The sequence below is a fragment of the Copadichromis virginalis genome, linkage group LG16 (genome assembly GCF_057382275.1).
Source record: "Copadichromis virginalis isolate Kocher_CV1m ecotype Utaka linkage group LG16, C_Virginalis_male_GT1.1, whole genome shotgun sequence".
NCBI classification, from domain to species: Eukaryota; Metazoa; Chordata; class Actinopteri; order Cichliformes; family Cichlidae; genus Copadichromis; species Copadichromis virginalis.
Genome location: NC_140633.1, coordinates 23707706 through 23727450, shown reverse-complemented (window position 1 = coordinate 23727450; position 19745 = coordinate 23707706). Strand labels below are relative to the sequence as shown.

The 19745-nt window shown below is 40.3% G+C and overlaps 1 protein-coding gene across 3 annotated transcripts in view; it reads right to left on the bottom strand.

Annotated features, from left to right (window-relative positions):
* LOC146690816 (dedicator of cytokinesis protein 9) overlaps positions 1-19207 on the bottom strand; it is a 52529-nt gene extending 33322 nt beyond the window's left edge. For 2 of the 3 annotated variants that reach the window (XM_085433924.1, XM_085433922.1), the window contains exons 1-3: positions 18653-19206; positions 8900-9016; positions 825-914 (exon numbers count right to left, since the gene is read on the bottom strand). In XM_085433924.1, coding sequence (XP_085290050.1) covers positions 825-914; positions 8900-9016; positions 18653-18823 — 378 coding nt within the window. In that variant the 5' untranslated portion in view covers positions 18824-19206. Of the gene's footprint in view, positions 1-824; positions 915-8899; positions 9017-18652 lie in introns of all 3 variants that reach the window. The other variant, XM_085433923.1, reaches the window with a different exon arrangement.
* Positions 19208-19745: the final 538 nt, after the last annotated feature.

Sequence of the window (19745 nt, the reverse complement as noted above, 5' to 3'; positions counted from 1 at the left end):
TGATCTATAACGAGGCTCCTTGATGACTTCCTGATGCGCTATGACTTGCAACATTCATAACTGCTAATATTAGGTAATATATTTGGTAATGAGCCAAATTAGCATTACTGTAGCATAGCTCTGTGGTTTATGACTGATATAATTGACCAAGTTCTTACTAGCCTGAAGCGCTGACGCCGTTTTCAAACGTCTATCATGAAAAAGATACATATACAATCATATTAAGTGTACTTACTTACTTTGTGCACAATAGAAACATTTGTTTTGCAAATGAACTTCGGTGTGCTTTACATGTCTTTTGGACCATTACTGTCAACAGGTATGAAAGCAGTCTCTCTCAATATAATATACTAGCATATATCCATGGTACAGTACTGTTTTTACTCTGTTAATGGTTGAAAAGCTTCATAATCTGTTATCATAATATGTGAGACATAATTCAAGTTTTGTGGATATAAACGGGTCATTTTAGTCTTTTTTCAGGTGGTTGCTAGGTAACATAATGATGTCATCATGTCTGATATAAATAAGAGCCTTCAGGGGCCTGAGATGTCCTTGTGTGCCAATTTTGGTTGCTCAACTTTTGATTGTGTAAGAGTTTGGATGGAAACAGAAAGAGATTTCATGCATTATCATGTAAGATGATTTAATTGGCTCTACTTGGTCTTAGAGTCTATTCCACTATTAAATGTTGTCAGTGGTTCAGTTTTTTGGGATTATTACCCCCAATTATTTCCAATATTTGGATTCAATTATTTCACTGTGTCTTCCTGCAGGCTCTCTGTGTGACTGTCCTTCAAAAAATATCTTAAAAATCAGCCCACCTCTTGGACGAACAGACTCTGGGCCTCCCTCTCTGCATTTTCAGGCACTGTGGGGTACAGGGTTCTCCCTTGCCTCCTCAAAGTTGAAATCTGCGAAAACAAAGCAAATGTTGAAATCGTCAGAAGAAATGTAACTGTGGGATTACAGCAGACCACAAAGGATGACCAAAACTGAAACTGAAAAAAAGTGTGCTTTCACTTGAAATGGTCTTGTGAAATGACCACAGGTTATCTGGGGTTCAAAGCGTGCAAGTAAGTCAGAGACACAGTGGGATGCCTGCCCACGTCATCTGACTTTTAGGCCTACTGATGGATGTGTTTAAGCCTTTCGCTAATGACTAACAGGTTGACTCTGCAGACAGGCAACACAGTAGCAAAAATAATCAAGACCCTGTAGTGTAATTAAAGTAAAAAGCCTTTTAATTTTATTTAAGCAAGACCAACACAGCCGCTTTTATCGATCACTAAGGATTAGAGATGGACCGATCCGATATTACGTATCGGTATCGGTCCGATACTGACCTAAATTACTGGATCGGATATCGGAGAAAAATAAAAAATGTAATCCGATCCATTAAATATCACGAAAGCACCTCGCAAAACTTGCAACACGCCGTAACTCACCTCAGAACGTTAGCAGTCGGAGCAGTATGCATCACGTGATAGAGCAGCTGTGGCATGCGGGACCTGTCGGTGGTCTGGATAGCATGTGGAGCTTCGCTAGCAACCTGGCATTTCATCTCCGACAAAGTTATCCCCGAGAGAAGTAAAGCAAGTGTGTAAGTCCATCTCTGAATGTTTGTAAAGCATTCCCACGTTAAGCTTAACAAGCGACTGCCTCTCCTGCTGCTACTTCAATCGTGAAACTGCTTAAATGATCAGCTGATCGGCTTTTCTGTCGCGAGTCCGTCTCTCTTGTTTGTTTTTGGCCCACTTTGCACCAGAAAGAGGAAACCAGCGGCTGAACAACAGCAGAACGTTTAAGCTTGATAAGCTGTTGTTAGAATTTATTTAATATTTCTTTCTACACCAGGATCTTTTTCTACGTAGCTGACGCTGGTAACTGTGCAGGGGCGGATCTAGCAAAGTTTAGCCAGGGGGGCCGATAGGGCATGAACAGGGAAAAGGGGGCACAAAGACATACTTTTCTTTCTTATTCTCATTTAAAATGTCGAGCTTTTAATAAATAATTATCTGACACCCAAAGTTTTAATTTGATGTAAAATGAATAGAAGTCAATTACTGTATATAGTGACTATTAAGTCTAATATATACCCTAGTAAGCTATAGTACTTTTTACTTTGGGAAGGTACCATCTGTGCAGTCTGCAATTTTGTTGAAGAAAGATGTTGAATCTATTTAATATTTCTTGAAAAATAATTGATTTCTGTGCATTTTTTTTCACACTGCATCAAATTAAGGTTGATTACGTCGATTAAGCATCATGAGGTGGCGCGTGAGGGGTGGTTCCTTATTTTTTATTTATTTATGTTTGTTGTTGCTGGGAGTTGGAACCCTATTAGTTAGGTTGCTTAATATTTACGCTAAGTACTCTTTAAAATACCAGAATAGGGAGGATGGTGTAGGTCTAAGTTTATTAGATTGATCAGGTTGCTTAATATTTACGCTAAGTACTCTTTAAAATACCAGAATAGGGAGGATGGTGTAGGTCTAAGTTTATTAGATTGATCAGTATTGCTGAACTATGAAATATTTTTTTTGTATACAGGTATAACAGAATAGCTTTAGTGTAGTTGTTGTTTTAAACTTGAGTATGAACTTGCAGACTTGCAAAATGCAGCAAGATATTTTAAAAAACAGTTTTGTTGATTAAAAAACACTATATCGGATTCATATCGGTATCGGCAGATATCCAAATTTATGATATCGGTATCGGTATCGGACATAAAAAAGTGGTATCGTGCCATCTCTACTAAGGATGCAAATTCTAGTGCTCGACAAACATCAGCATGCCAAAACGCTCAAAACGACAGCGCCAACAGGTTGATTAATGTGACTTTCATGTCACTAGATCCTTGGCAGAGATGTAAAAATTATTTTAATAACCTGTGGAGATGTAATAAAGTAGTCAATCGACTATTGTGCGTAACAACTATGTAACTTTACATTAATTCACACTGATTAGAAAAAGCATTCTTTTTGCTTTTGCTCTTGCAAAGCATCGGTGGAGTTAATCCACAAAAGCTCATTCTGAGCCAGGAAAAAAACCTGCTTTAGAGCAAGCAGTGTTGGATATGAGGTTTCCAAAAATGAGTTTCCCAGTTGTTATAAGAATCTGAAGCTGGAGTCCTGGGTATACAGTATTCACATTGGTTTACTGTATGATTTCTGTTCATCTGGACGTAGCGTCGTCCGCTACGTCCAGATGAACAGAATCAACTTCTGGAGATTTACTTTCCTGGATGATTGAGAATGCGTCAAGATACTGTATGCTTTCTTTTTAGTAGCTTTATGGCCTTCAAAGAATATGCACCTCAAAGATCTGAAATCAGATTCACCTGATTTCATTAAAATGAAGCTACACAATGTGATAATAAGCCAAATGTGGTGTTTCGCAGTTACGGGATAAAAGAAGTTGTTTCACAAAAGCTTGTTTTTCTAGATATCTGGAATGACCCCAAGACAAATACTAAAACTGCTGTCTTTGCCTCCCCTGTTGCCCTCTATAAACTTGCATGTGGTGTTAGATCCAGTCCTTACTGTGTTAATGTCAATAAATTCCCCAGCTCTTAATTGTGAACCTTAAGTCTCCCTTTTCCTGTCTGCTACCCATGTTTCCTGCAGGGGAGATAATGATCTTTGCACTGAAAGCAGCAGAAATAAACAGGCATGGACGCCAGAGGCAACCAGGAAGTGGGCAAAAAGAAGCATTTAATTGGACTACAAGTTGCCACAGAGAATTATCAGATCCTCTGGTTTAAAATTCCCCAAATTGTTATGGGAGATGGACAAGTTCAATAAGACCCCATCAATATTTTATCTAAACTATCAATCTTCTTTATCCAAGCTGAGCTGGAGACAAGAACTTGACCACTTCCCAACAGCTCCGACAGACTGAAAAACAAGCAAAGCAGTGCTTTGAGCTTGTGCAAATATGTGCTTGCCTTCATGTACGCCAGGTAAAATATTTACTTAGCAAGCTGATGAACTGTACTTAACTAACACTCACTAGTAGTAAATACTAAATTATGCCAATGCTGACAGTTATGTCATTAGTTATGCAAATATTTGGTATAGACTGCGTATAATGATTGATGGACAGCAAGTCTGAAAAGTGACACCAGTCCAGTAAAGCCTTAAACCTGAATCTTTTCTAATGGCCAGTGGTAGCCAAACCTCCTTGTTGCTCAGTTTACTTGGATTTTATACCGGCCCATTGGAAAGAAGACCCTACCTCTCACTGGACTTTCATTCTGTTTAAAGTCCCCTTCAATACAACATGATGTTCATTAGATACATTTAGGAACAAATGCAACCTGTAGCTAAATTCCTCCACAGAAATGAGGAATTTGGCTGCAAATTCCTCCACTCAGGATACTGTTCATTCTGTGGAATGGTTGACAGAGAATATCATATCGAACACTGGTGTTACCATAACCTTAGGTACACGGCAAAGTAAAGAAACAAGAACAATGCTCTGATCTGCAGATTTCACAGTGAAGGGGGGCCTTAGACAAAGTGCATATATCAAATTGAGGAGAAAGGAAGACTCCTATTCTGCTAATCTTGGACAAATTTCTCCAGGAACCTCACACAGAGAGACCAACCCAACCCTCCCTCCACTTTGCCAGCAGTATCTTGATCAAAAGCAGATGGAGCTGATATAAACATCGCCTACCAGAAGAACAGCTCATGACTTTTGATGAGCCAGAGGGAATAAGATAAGGTAGAGACTTGATAGAGGTTTCCAATACCGGGAAACAGACAAAAACTGTATTTATACAAAAATAACTCAGAGATAGAGGTCTTTCTGCCTCGACTCATGACCTGTAGAAGTGTCTTTACGCAGACTGAGATTTCTACATAACACTCACTGGTCATACACTGACACAACTCCCCCAAAACACTGAAAGCTGATTACAACCTTGCCTGAACAAGAGTCTGAACAGGCAGAAACAGATGTTAAGATCAGTCACTGAGCCTCCCGTGTTTTTTTTTTTTTTTTTAACCCCCCCTCAGTCAGAATCACCTGTCAGCCCCTGACAACGTACTGTTTGTGTGTGAAGCTGGCGTGTTATGCTCATAGCAGCAGGCTAAACGTGGATATGCATGAGAAGTCAGAGTCAAGGCTGTCCTGCCGTCACCAAGCACCCAGCTGCCAGGCCTTACAAACCGTAACAACCGCTTCTCTATCCAGAGTCAATTCCAAAGTTAGAAACACCAAGCAGACCTGGTGCTTTCATTTATATTCTAATCATTAAAACTGTGGCTATACACACCAGTGACAAGGAATTATTTAAAGGTTATTTTTCCCAGATAGACCCAAGTCCCCATTAACATCCAAACAGCAACTTTGGCAGGTTTGTGGGAAGACTGATCTCACATGCGAAGATCAACCCATGTAACTTAAATCAAGTTCTGTTTGAGCATTTGAAAAAACTGATTATTTCTAAAAGTGTTCATGTATGGTTGCAATGATTCTCCAAATCCACAGGTTGGGTCATAACTAAATCTTTAGCCAATGACTTTTAACTATTTTAATAGTGATTAGTAAGAAGTTTATGACAGCATGATGACGTAACCATGACTGGATCATCACCTAAAAATAAAAATTTGTTATTCTGATGTATTTCCAGTTCACTCTTCATTTAAGCAATCATGTTAAGCAGGGCATTCATTACATCACACAAAACACTATGAAGCCATCACTAAAATACCATTAATCATCCTGTATTTGCAATCTTGCTTAAAAAAAAGAAATACATCAAAACAAAACATGCTATTCATAAAGACTCAAGTTAAAATGTATTTCACCACAAAGCTCAGTAAAGAAACCTTTAAGATCCCTGCAGTTGGCAATTACACATCATTTACAGAGAATGCATCCTTGCTTTGACAAAAAATACATTAAAAATAAAAATAATTCTGAGCATGTATTGGTGTTAAAAAGCCGTACTCATTATGCTAATGACTTGAAATGTCACAGTCATTTGGGGCATTTTGCACCAACATCTGAAGGAAGAAAGAGCCATTAAAGGCTGAAGGGATTTATAGATGCACTAAAAACTGACTATGGGAGGCTTATGTTTCACAGTGAAGGTGGCAAAGAGCTGGGCATCAAACATTTTGCCCTCAAATTTTGTGATTTCGCCCATGTCTTATGTAAGGACTCATGATTTGATTAAGATTTGGTGGAGCAGAGAAAATCTCCATCCAACTGTCAGGAAACTCCTAAGTGACCAGGAGTTCAGCACTCACACTTGGTACACAGTATACCTACTACATCTCTGCCCATTAGCTTTTATTTATTATGGATATTATGAATTAACATGTTGCCTAGCAACCATCTACTAGACGTTTACAGACTGAGTGTCATGAGTCGGTCCGTTTCATGCAACACGTGGACAGCAATGCAGGCGAATAGTCACGCTCACATTCACAGCCAAATGCTAACACATTTCTTCCACTAATATGTCACTAGCTTGGAAAGATTTCACTGTGATTTGAAGCACAAAGTTCACCAAAGTAAACAGTGGTTGAATGGACACTGGAATGTCTGGACAACAAACCCTGTCGAATTAACAACACTTAACCCAACTGAACGTGGATATTAAAAGGAATCCAAACAAAGAAAAGTGGACAAATCTAAAACTCTACAGTGTTCAGAGCTAGCCATCAGCAGCCTCTGTATCAGCAAAGGACAAAAGCAGTTACAAGGAAAAGTACGGGGACAAGTGAAAAAGAAAAAAAGGGATGATGTCCTCTTATCTGCTAAACAAACAAACAAACAAACAAAAAAGCAAGGTACCGGCCAATTAAACTGCAATCCTAGTATCTCGAGCTAAAATGGGCCATTTTTACCATTTATGCACTAATAACAACTTAGAAAAGTGTTGTATAATTTTCATTACATTACTACCTAATTCATATCCACATTCAATTCAATTTAAACAGCACCAAATCACAGCAACAGTTACCTCAAGGTGCTTTATATCGTAAGGTAGACCCAACAGTAATGCATACATAGAAACACCCAACAATCGTATGACCCCCAATGAGCAAGCACTTTGGCGACAGTAGGAAGGAAGAACTCTCTTTTAACAGGAAGAAACCTCCGGCCGAACCAGGCTCAGGGAGGGGCGGCCCTCTGCCCCCTTTTCCCAGTCAGTCACAAGACAACCTGGGACTGAGATACAACAACAACAACAAACTTTATTTATATAGCACATTTAAAAACCAGTGGTGTACCAAAGTGCTTAACATGCTAGAGGGTAAGATGAAGTAACAGGAAAGGATGAGGGTTATGGCAAGGTACCAAAACGTGCTAACAGGTTGAATGGCATTAAAACACACGAAGGCAAAAGAATTGCATATAAAAGCATAAAAGAAGGATAAGTGTAGAGGATAAAACAGTCAATAAATAAATAAATAAATAAATAAAACTGAAATTGAACAAAACTGAGTTTATACCACTGATGTGTCCCTGCACAACAATCCCAGTTAGTTTATTGTGTGGCCCGTTATCTGGCAACCACCTAACAACAGACTAAAATGACATTTACAGTGAAGAAGACCCACAAAAATGCCCCAGTTTTTATACTCTTAAAGGGATTGGACAATGGATGGTATAATTCTTATATTTACTCATATAAACAAGAACTACCATATTTTTCTTTACTTTTCTCAGTGTGATTAACTATATCAGTTTGCCAACAGCATGAACAGACCCAGTAATACTGTAGCATAGGTGTGTACTGGTATCAGAAACACATGAAATGTTTCTGATACCAGCATGTATCAGAAACATGTATCAGCACGTTTGTCTTTTCTTCTCACTGCATCAATTCGGTGGTATAGTGTTGATAATAAAGGACCAACTCCACTAGCATAAAATTAGAGCCAATTCCTGATGTAATGCCAAAACATTCCAAAATTTTCCAGGTGAAACTTGTACTTTGCAGTTCCCGTTACAGGAGAGGATGTTGACACAAATAGATTTCTGACTGTAACTCTTTGGATCCGAGCAATCTGAATGACCCGTACATCCTGAGGAATACACATACCATTTACAACTCCAATAAATAATAACTGTATTCTTCAACCAATGTGGGAATTCAGACAAAAGATGTTAAAGTCATTAGACAAACCCCAAAAAAGACTTCCCTTACTGGAATGGTGTTATATTAAAGGCCCAGACTCTATAAAGCTTTGACAGCAATGTGAGACAAAGTGGTAGGGTTAGATCTGAGGATATACTAACATCCTTCAAAGAAGTCTCATTTCCTGAAGTACCAGCTCTGGGCCAGATCTCCATTTTAGATTTTCCAGCTGCAGCGTGGAAAGTGTGAGGGACGCACATCCTGCATGGTGTGGCTGGAGATAACACTTACTCTGTCACAACATGGGACACAGAATGAGCCAATTAAACAGATGGCCCCTGACCCATCTCTTGCTGCAGCAGAGGAGGATATAAACAAAAGGAAAGCCTTTGTCAGTGGCTACACCCATCATCACAATGGCCGCGGCTGGGCCAAAGGAAAAACCACTTCAAACAAACACAAAAAAGAAAACACGCAAGTGGACGAGTAAATATTAATATTGTATAGATACCAGTAAATGTAACGAGCTCGTGTGTTTAGCAGCAATACACAGGAGGACAGTTTAACTCCTGTCTGCCTGACTTTGCACCAGAAGTGTATAGCAACAACGGAAACCAGAGCACTAAAGATGCACACCACCATTTGCTGTGGAACATTTTTCCATAGCTTCATAGCTGCTTCCCAGCAATTTAACCCCAGAGCCACATTTACTACAGCAAGACTCACCATCTATACTTCTGCAAACATAGATGGCGAGTCTGCTGAAAAATGTGCATGAAAAGTTTAGACACTCACCTCAAAGTCCTCAAGGGGGAACTGCAGCATGTCTCTGAGGACATCGCTAAGGATCTGCGTCTTCCTCTGCACCAGCACATTTTCATAATCGAGCGGCTCGATCACCTTTGGTTTTACCTACAAAACACATAAACACACAGTTGGGGATTAAACTACAAAACTAAAGCAAGTAACATGAAGGCACAGAAGAAGCTATCTGTGACGTTATTGGATGGATTCAGAAGAGAGATCAAGGAAACGAGTAACAATATGCAAACAATCAGGCATAATAAGATTACTGTTGGCATGCCAACCCCTCAGCATTGGAGAGTAAAAACCCATTAGCTCCTTTCAGTTTTCAGACCTTCAATACTTTCTCATCAACTAAATGAAACTTGACGACAGGCATAAATTGGTTTCAAAGGACATATCAATTTATTATTGCGTTTGTAGAGATCAGATATAGGAGCAAACTTCTGAATAAAAACTGCCCATTTTTAGCACAGAATATTTTAAAAAAAAAGATGTGGTGCATTCGGTGCGAGCAAAGAAAAGACTTTCAAACAAAGGCAGTTTGGTGTGTGGTTAACCTATGTGATGATGCTTACACTTACATAGTGGGGGATCTTGATGAATAAGCAACAAAATAAAAAACAAAGCTGGTAAACCATAACTAACAGGAATGCACTTTAAATAAGCATGTGCAGGAGAAGAGATCACAGTCAACAGACTTGGATTTATCCAGCCGTGTGACAGGGCACAATAGGACATGTTTTCTGTTAGATGCACAGTGACAAGTCAATCAGGGCTCCATCCGCCCAGAGAAAGTGCATCTGCTTCACGGATAAGGAGGGTCTCAATGAGCTCAACTCTTTACGATGGCACACATCATACTACACTCCATCTGGACAACATACAGGACATTGTAATTTTTGTCTACGACATAAAGCAATGAAGGCAAGCTGTCAACGCTTTTATCTGTTGGGATGGGAGGATAAATCCAACAACGAGCAAAGTGAAAAACAAGCAGTGACAGATCAGCAGACTTCAGGGCTGAGCGACAGCACTGCTCACTCATTCCTCCCACATCTGGGACTGATAATGTTAGCATGATCTCAGATGGGGGAGTCATGCATGTAGACCTGCCTGAATCTATGCTGCTATGTAGTAACCTTTGTTAGTAACAGAGTAGAGCGAGGACAGAGGGGGCAGGACCTTGTATCAGTTTCAAGGACAGGGAGGGAATAGGAGAGCAGAGATGGTGCCACCATGTCTGTCAGCTGAAGCAGGTTGTGACATACCAGACAACTTCTTCTCCACGTTTTATTTAAACACAAATATACAATTATCTGCAGTTGAACTTTAATAAACTGTGCTCCCCTTAGAACAGAAAAAAATTGATGGATGGAGAGATTTCTAGATGTAAGCCAGGAAAGAATTTATGGAAAGATAAGATAAATACGTGTATGTCTTACTTAATTCGACGCCTAAAATCTCCATATCTCCACAAACAATCTGAGAGCCTCTAGAAGATGAAGTCTTAGGAATGTCAGGCAAACACACCTATACTATCATTATTAAGCAATGACCTGGGGAAAAAAAACCCCAAAACACAATGAATCAGGTTTGACTAAACCAAACACCTGCAATGGATACTCTGGAGCAGAGGGGCCATTCTACTTTATAGGCAACAAATGGCCTGATCTGATCTTACATGAGTAAAATCAATATACAATAAGCTATTTAATAGCAAAACAAACTAAAATTTCCCCTTTTTTAAGTGAAAATGGAACATAAGCACATTCTGACAGTGTTTATATATGATGAGCAATCATTAAGCAAGCTGTGCGAAAACAAATACCTGTAGACCACAATGTATTGAAGCAATGCTGTGGAGAAATATTTTTCAATTTCCATGTGCCACTCCTATCACAGTGATGTCATCAACACACCAGGACTGTTTGTCAGGGAAGTTCTGCCATAAGTTTGAGACTTTTGGAATGGAGGGTTTAAGCTAGTACAGAAAAAGTGAACAAGTGAGCAATCTGAGGCTGAAAGATGCCAAAAACAAACCAAATATATACTAGAAATAACCTAATGAAGCCTCTGCTGTATGGTCAAAACCAAGCTAGTAAAGATGTGGTAGTAACTACATTTAAATAAAGTATGTGCTGAAAGATTTGACCCCGTTTTAGTGATGGTGCCCCTTTTCTCACCAGTAATGGATATCTGAACCCACTCAAGTGCTGCTGATTCCCTCCAAACTCCTCTGGGTGCCTCCACATTGCTTTGTCAGTGACCCAAAGTGGTCAACCACACAGTGCACTCAGCACTGAGCGCAAAAGCTCTGTCATTCTCTCAACCCACAGTGCTGACCAGAGTCGATACATAGCCCCAAATTTACACTTATTGTCAAATTAGTCCTTTAAGAAGGTATTTGAAATCACCTGTTGAACAAATGCCTTCAAGACTAACGGTAACGTTTCACTGTCAATCAGAAAATACTGAAGCTCCAGTTATATTTCTTGGTTGTCTACACACCCAAGCAGAAACGTGCAGACTGTATATTCAACAGCTGTAAACTCAAGTCAGCAAACAGGCGAGCCAACCCTGTAAGAACAGAAAGCAGACGCCCATGAAGCCATCCCTTCCACTCCCTCTCTACAGCAATTGGGCAGCTGTTTATCTGCATCTCCCACTCCTCCACATCACTGCACCCTCACACAGCCTGAAACAATGGTGCTGCGTAGTGCCTCTCAATCTAGTCACTGACTGTTTGGTTGACTCTGCAGAGGGCCTGACCACTGGACACCTTCGTTAAAGGGCAGGAAATGATCACTGTCGCGGTCGCTGACTTTTGCGCCAAATAAAACATTTTACGAGCCAAAGCAATCTTTGAGAATAAAGTCGAGGGACCTGCGATGTATTCGCCCAGGTAGTAAAGTGCTAATAAAGTTCAACCTTCCCCCGTGCTGGTGCTAACACTGCAAATTTGAAATGTGAGCTGGCAGCACTGTTTCTATGAAAGGAGGCGAGAGAGTGAACCAGCACAAACGCTCACATGACACCTGCTTTTGGCACTTTATGGCTGAGGTTAACCTTTACACGACTTACTTTCTCAAGGATCAGAGCAAATTTGACACGTCAGTACTGATTTTCTTTTTTCTTTTTAAATGTAAACCAAAAAGTCTCACATCTCTATGTGAATTACTTGAATGACTTACCACCACCTGTGGCACTGGATCTACCTCAGGCTCAGCTGCAACCAACCTCTTGTACTGCTGTGGACTCTCAATGACCAGCTCCTTTTTTGGAGTTTTACTAGCCCTTCCTTGCATTGTCAACACTTGTGGTAAGATATTTCCAAGACAGATCCCAAAGAGAAGTTGCAAGCCAGCATATCAGGTAGAGAAAAATCTTTGCACTGGAAAAAGTTTGTATATCTCCCTTTTCAGTCCCTAGCTCACTCCAAGCTACGGCTGCTCTGACTGAAAGCAGTGGACTCACACCCAGGCTGAAGAGATGGCCCCTCCTACACTCAGCTGTGCAGCCTGGGGGAGTTAAACACCCTCTCACCCACACACACATACAATGAAGCTATATGACCCCACACTATCCACCTGCACAGCAACAAAGGGTTAAGAAAAGAAAAGATACACATTCCTCAAGAATTACAGTGTGGTCAGGCACAATCCACGCCTTATGTGGGACAGCTGAAATAAGAGCTGGGTTCAAATTCATCAAAAGCCCAGAGTGAGTGACACAACAATGAGGCACTTTAGTGGCACTTTAATAATAAGCCTGATCTAGTTTTCTTTTCAAAGGTTAAAGATGAGTTTCCAGGCTGAACCCAAACCCTAAAGATTGTAGCAGGACTCCAGAAGCAACATTTACAAATCTTTGCCACCTTTTTGAAGACGTAAGACTGAGCAGGACATGAATCAGCTGTATCAGCCAATATGACAGAGTTATTAGTCACTTAAATGTTCTTTTTTTTTTTTGCCCTCCTGCTTCCAGTACATGACTACAGCCGAGACAGTAGCTGTAATCACAGATGACAGATTAGGTCCAGCTTCTGTCTCCCTGCTTGTTGATGCAACTGCTTAAGGGGGATTCCAGCATGAAGCAGCCCCTCTCAACCCACCCAGGAGTGGGCTCCACCAACAGATTCCTCTGGTGGGCCACCACAGGAGTGGATGTTATGGTTTCACGCCTGCGCCTCAGTTTAAAGAGAAAGAGAGAGAGCAGCTGCTTCCTTCAAAGGGTTACATGGGACACACTTGTGTAGGTAATTCGATCTAAATCAATAACAGGATATTAAACAGGCAAGTTTATTGCTATAACTTATCCTTATGAAATTAAAGCTGATTGCACCCTGCCCATTTAAGGCATAGTGCATTCAGCTTTCCACAGGTAGCTGAAATGATGGCTGGTGAAAATGGGTGAAGAGGTGTTAATATTTTTTTCATATTAACACAAACTGAGAGAATTTATTAAGAACGAATAAATAAAAATCAATCAATTAAATATTTTAAGCAAAAATAGTGGTATAAGCCTAAACACTGCTGAAATGCCATTTTTCTATTGCCTAAAAAAGGCCTTATTTATTTACAGTGAATATCTTAAAGTTCTGAACTTTAGGAAGACAAAAGGCATGGAGATGTTATGGGGATTTCCTTCAGGGCTTTCTAACTACACTTGGGCAATTCTTGCTTGTCACGTGTCCGAGAATAGTATGGTGCAGTATAAGTATATAACTGCTGGGTAAAAGTTTCCCTTTACTTTGACCTTAGCCCTAACTAACCATTACCTAAACAACCCGAGGGTAGCTCTCTGGTAATACTGAAAGAAAGAAAAAAGACACCAGATGACTGGTGTCTTTGTGCTGCATATTGATTGAATGTTTGGCCAGAATAATGAGAGTTGACAGAGAAGCTCTTTATGCAGGACCTGATATGAGCTTCACTTTAACATATATCCCGATTCCTATACAAAGTAAATATTGTGCATATAGGTGGAAGGTACTTTCCAGAAAACTTGCATTAGGAACTTCCCCATTGAGCTGCATGTTTAACTGAGTCTTTACCAAAAGCAGAGAATCAGTTGAGATGCTCTCTAGAGTTGATCCTGACCAATATATTGACCCTCACTGATATAGTCAGCCAATATTATCTAGATTTCTAATAGCTAATAGTTAATTTTAAAAAAAAAGGTAAAGAAGAGGTGGGAGAAACACCAGTCAAACATGTTGAATGAGTGTTGATGTCCTGTTGCTCAGCAACAGGTGCACGGAACGCCGCAAACAAATGATATTGAAATGCATTTATGTTTCATGTGTTTGAAAGAAAACGAAAAGTATTGGAGAATATATTGGACTTTTTTCATTACCAAATATTGGTATTGATTTTGGTATCGATGCAAGCTCTGCTCTGCAGTATAATTGACCCCTCTCAGTCTTCCAACTGCAGTCCTGGAGCCAGTAAAAGTCTTTACTGTATCACATTCTTCAATTTATACTGTGTCCATCTACAGCTTTACTCATTTACAGTTTAGTACATGAGTAAATCGAGTAAACTCAAATATTAGCACACATTTGTATGACTATACGTCCCGCTCCACTAAAAACACACACGGATAAAGAAAAGAAGAGTAATGCAGTAGATGCTCGACTTTTTGAATCCTCCTAGATATCTCAGCAATCTAACTTATTGAGGACATGCTGGCGTGGCACAGCACTCACATTTTTTGGCTTGGTGCTTAAATCAAATTCCGTGGAAACGATTACAAACATATTTCTTTGGGGCAAGCTGGCACTGGGTCTAAGCAGGAAGGCCCGCTGAGGCCTTTTTAGTAGCAGAACAAACACTGAAGTTGCCAGAAGAACACTCAAAGGATATTTTGGGAAGTGTATTCTAATCAAATACAATTTCATACGCCCTCCTGTGAGTGCGAATAAACTGACGGCATAAATGTACAAAAAGAAGACTGTTTGTTGACGACTCACACTTTGTTGCTGTACCTGTGGACCTGAAATGAATGCTCAGGAATAAAAAAAATCTAACTAAAAAAAAAAATGTAAACAAATCGGAGCTGTGAGCCGTGTTGGAAACAGTCAGGGAAAATGTCCTCTTATTCTCTATGAGGGTTTTCTCTTGTTTTCTGGAAACGCTTAGAAATTTCGTTTGGTTTCGCTTTGCGTCATTATCAAACCATTTCATGACAGAACTGGGAGGCAAGACAGACAAAATGAATTTGAAGTCCAATATGGCACTTAATCTTGACCTAAATGATGTAATCCACTTATGTATCATTACACATCGAATAAATTATATTTTATTACAATGTTTTTGCATGATACGATTCACAATGGAAGTTGTAAAATTGTATATTCAAGGATCTGGACAATCATCAGATGTCCATCCTGGGCTTCAATTTTTCTCTTTGTCTGGTAATAAAAGAAACAAAAGGGAGGAAATGACTAATATTAGAATAGGTTAAAATATTAAGCAATTACCCACATATATCAAGCTGTGATCCCCACCCTGGACGTGACTATGACTGGACTTCTCGGTTGCGTAACAAAGGTTTGATGCAAGCAGCGTCTGAGCTAAAGCAAAGCAGGGCGTAACCTGGAATGTATTGTAGCAAAAACACAGCGCTCCACTACAGCGGCAGCTCAAGCACCCACCCCTCTCTGCTCTGTTTTCGGTCACTTCTCCACACGGTCCTGTACTGTTGACTAAACCAGAGGTAATAAAGATGCTGTACTGTGTATGCAGTCTCTGTTAATAACATCACAGCAGTAGGATGTGGGAAACAATGGTATTGAAAATAACAGGATGCAATCATGAGGCAAAGAGTCTGCAGCAGAGCTAGAAAATAAAAAAGTCTCACTTTACATTACAGGAATGCACTCGGGAATAATGCAGCTATTAGAGACAGAGAGCAAAATTGCTTTATTGATGAACGAGCCTTAAATGTAACTAACAGTATTGAATACGAATAAAGCTGCTTTTACATCTCTGGGAAAATCAAACTACTGTTGCCAGAATGCCTTTAAAGCACATGAGCCTGAGTGCTGCAGACAATGTATCCCATGTATCAGTCACCAAGTGAGCAACATAAACACTGAACACATGCACTGGTGGTGCGAGGAATGATGCAAGTAAGGCTGACATGTCTCGAAAGTAGGAAGCAATCACTAAGAAAAGCAGATGTGGTGTTGTTGTTTTCCTGTACATGCATCAAACACCAAAACTACAAAGAGACTGATCGTAGCGTTTGCCTAGTGTGGTCAGGAGGGGTGTGATGGGTGAACATAATGTGTGGGTAAATATCAAAGAGAAGTCATGGGATTGAATCTATTTAACTGACTTAATCTGAACAACTTCTGGATGATGTCATGCAGGCTCTGTTTGGTATTTTAACTCCTTAACACAAGGAATGTATAAACATGTACCCATTTGGCAAAGGTCATTGGAAACAGACCATCACAGATCTTATGTTGGGAGTGGGAGTCCCAAAACAGATGTGGACAAAAGGTACTATCATCTTTCACCAGTTTTTCTTTTTCCATCACTTCAAGTGCTTCTGTTACTGAGTGAGTCAACCACGTGACAGCAAGGCTTTCTCAAAAGCAACAAGACAAAAAAAATTACCATTGCGCAGGAGCCCACACATGATCTCATATCTGCGACTTTTCTTTGAAGGAGAACGATACGAGAGCTTTCACGAGGAAGGAAAAGGCTGAGCTGTTGTAATCAGCGAGTGAATCAACAAAGCGGTAAACGGGCAATGTCTCCAGACATTAAGCGGCTCACGGACAGCTTCCCATAGTCAGCTTCGTCTAGGATTGTCTGCAACTAGCTGAATGCACGCTTGGCTTAACATCTATGTTTAAAATGCCCAGAAGTGATAACCTGCTGCAATCAGAAGGAATTAAAAGGGCAAACATAATGGCTTGTGTCTTTTTATAACCGGGCTTAATGGATTAAAAAGGTGCAAACAGTTCCCAAAGCAGCACACATCCTCCCCAGTTTTAGACATTTTTGTAAGAAGATAATAATAAGGCCAAGGCTCATATGAAAACTAAGAAGGGAGTAAAAGGTTACGACTGCTACGGTACACTTTTTAAAGTAATCCAAACAAAAAGCTTGCCTGGTTTGTGTTTTCTCTACAGCAAAAAAAGCGATGAAATCAAAAGGAAATAAAAACTTAAGAGAAATTCAAACTGTTCTAAAGAGTTCAAAAGAATTGCAAACCTTTAAACTTTTCCTTTCGCTTCAATTGTCAAAACAAAACAAGTATGATAGCTGTCAATACCTGTCACCTGGTCATTGTGTTTTTCAGCTTCTTAGAATGTCATTCATCAAGTTGGGGGAATGATGATTTAGCTGTTTGCTAATAATAGCAGTAAGCGTAGCTTTAGTAGTGATATATTTAACATTACTGAACTGGTTGGTGTGGTTTTAAGAATTTTGCTTCTGCTAGGTAGTTTTTGTCAGTTTCAGTTCCACTCTGGACTGAATTATATCCCTCGCACATTTTAACTATCGATTATAAGCCCGTGGATGCTGACAGAGGATTAACAGCCCCTGTTTGGGTGATAAGACCATTCCGGAGCCAAGAGAAGCAAGCGTGCCCTTGACCCAATTCCCTGCCACTGTCACTCAGCTCTCTGCTGTGGATACGATGAACCAACAACACGTCACACACACAGCAGTGAGTAAACGCAAACGAGAAGAAGAAGAAGACAAGCTGGTACGGAGCAGCAGAAACCCTGCCAAGCCCGCTGGTTCACAGATGAAGAGCGGTGATTGATTTCCAGCAGACACAGGGCTCACTGTCCCTCCTTACCCTCCTCACCCCCCATCCCTGCTCACAGAGGCTTTAACCCGTGAAGTGCTTAGCAAGAGGCAACAGTCGGCCCTCCTACTGCCCTACTTTTACTGGTAACTTTCATAGGTGCAGAGTCATGTGACACAAAAGACAGTGCTTTGTACTTGTGTAGCTGCTGAATATAAATAACGGTTGTGTAAATACCATAAGGTTAAACTTAGCTTTGTTTCAATGAGTCTACCATCTGAATAATTTAATTAGTCATATATCAGGTATTCCTTCAGTATGTTAGCAGAGCCAATCAGCAAAGGACATCCTCTGACAAGATTTACAAATATTCAAATAGTGCTGAAGTGTTATTGATTAGATATTGTCAGAATATACTGATTTTCTCCCTGTTATATTACTTCTGAGGCGCTACAAACATATCTTACCACTACTTTTATGATAGCAGAGCTTTAGTAGACAGAAGCGCCACTTTAAAAGGAGTTTCAAAACTAAATTCAGCGACGTTAGCCATCGCTCTGATTGGATTAATGCTGAGATCTTAGTTTATAATGTATTTTGGCTAAAACCATGATCCAGTTCATTGAAAAACAAAAAAAGGGCATCAAACATCCTGCTTTTCAAAATAAGACTGTAATAAAATGTGCTGCTTGTTGATTATTTTTTGGCCTGTTTAATACCACAGTACTAAACAAAAAAGGTATGGGTTGGATGGTTAGATAAATCAATAAATATTAGGTTTGTTACTGTGTCCTTGAGGCATTTAACATTATAGTGATTTAAAAAAATGAATAAATAATGTAAGCTTTTTTTTTCCCATATGGATTTTTGCTCAATACACAAACAGTTGTGTTGCTTTTGTTGGTAGAAAAATAAAAAGCTACTATATTGGGTTAGAGAGAGTGCACAGACACACAGACACACACACACCTTAAGTATTCGTGGTGTTGGCAATACACGCGACTCTCTCCGACTCAGTGCTCGCTCAGCCTCAGACGGTCCAGTGGGCTCTGCTGCTTCCTTGCAGATGTAGCCACTACAGTTCCTCTCCAGGACAGTACGCAGCCCATCAAACACAACCGCGCTGGTGGTGCACCCCATCCCTCCAGGTCCAAACAGGCATCAGTCAGGAGAGCCTGCCAGTGACCCAGTTTCCTTCCCTGTCTCCTGCTCCCCTCTGGTCCATGATATTACTCTGACATCCACATCCGCAACTTCTCACCCACACAGAGAGCATCAGAGTCCATGGGAAAAGGATCCAGGGAGAGGAATAGCTGGAGACTTTACACACAAACCTCGCGCAGAAGAGTCAAGGCTGTCCCAGTCTGTGCTTGTAGAAATACCTCAGTCAGCAGGCGAGATACAGTGAGTGAGTGAGTGAGGGAGGCAGAGCAAAGAACGAGGGATGGGGGGGATGAAGGATGCTGTGTGAGCTCTGCTGCAGCTTCAACCAATGCTGAGCTTCGGTGCAACACAGGCTCGTGCGTGCATCTGTCTCACTTATTCAGTCACTTGCTTGATCTCCTCCGAGCCACTCTGGATTTCCAAATTCTTCCCAATCCTTTTTTGCCTCCTCTTTTCAATCCCACATTTGCATACCAAAAACGAATTAACCCATTTCATTTTCCACTCCACAAAAATGGGACTCCTTTAGGGATTCAGACAAGTAATAGCAAAAATAAGTGGGTTACACTAAAGGCAGTCCTTCATATCCAGAGGGAGAGTCTGATTCCATGGTTAGGCAAGCAGCAATATGGCTCAATGCTTATTTAGTTCAGCTAAAACCCCCCCAGACCAAACAAGCGCATGAATCACATAAATGGATGCTATATAATATGCACAACAGTCTGCGAGAGATATTGCAGTAAAACCACAAAATAAACTGAAAATATGATAAGAAATCCTGCCTAACGCACACAAACACACTAAATAAACAAAAGAAAAAAAGCACTGAAATGTCCAGTGGCCTGACTCAAGGCTTCCTAAAAATCTCCATTTCCAAAACAGACCGAGGACATGGGAG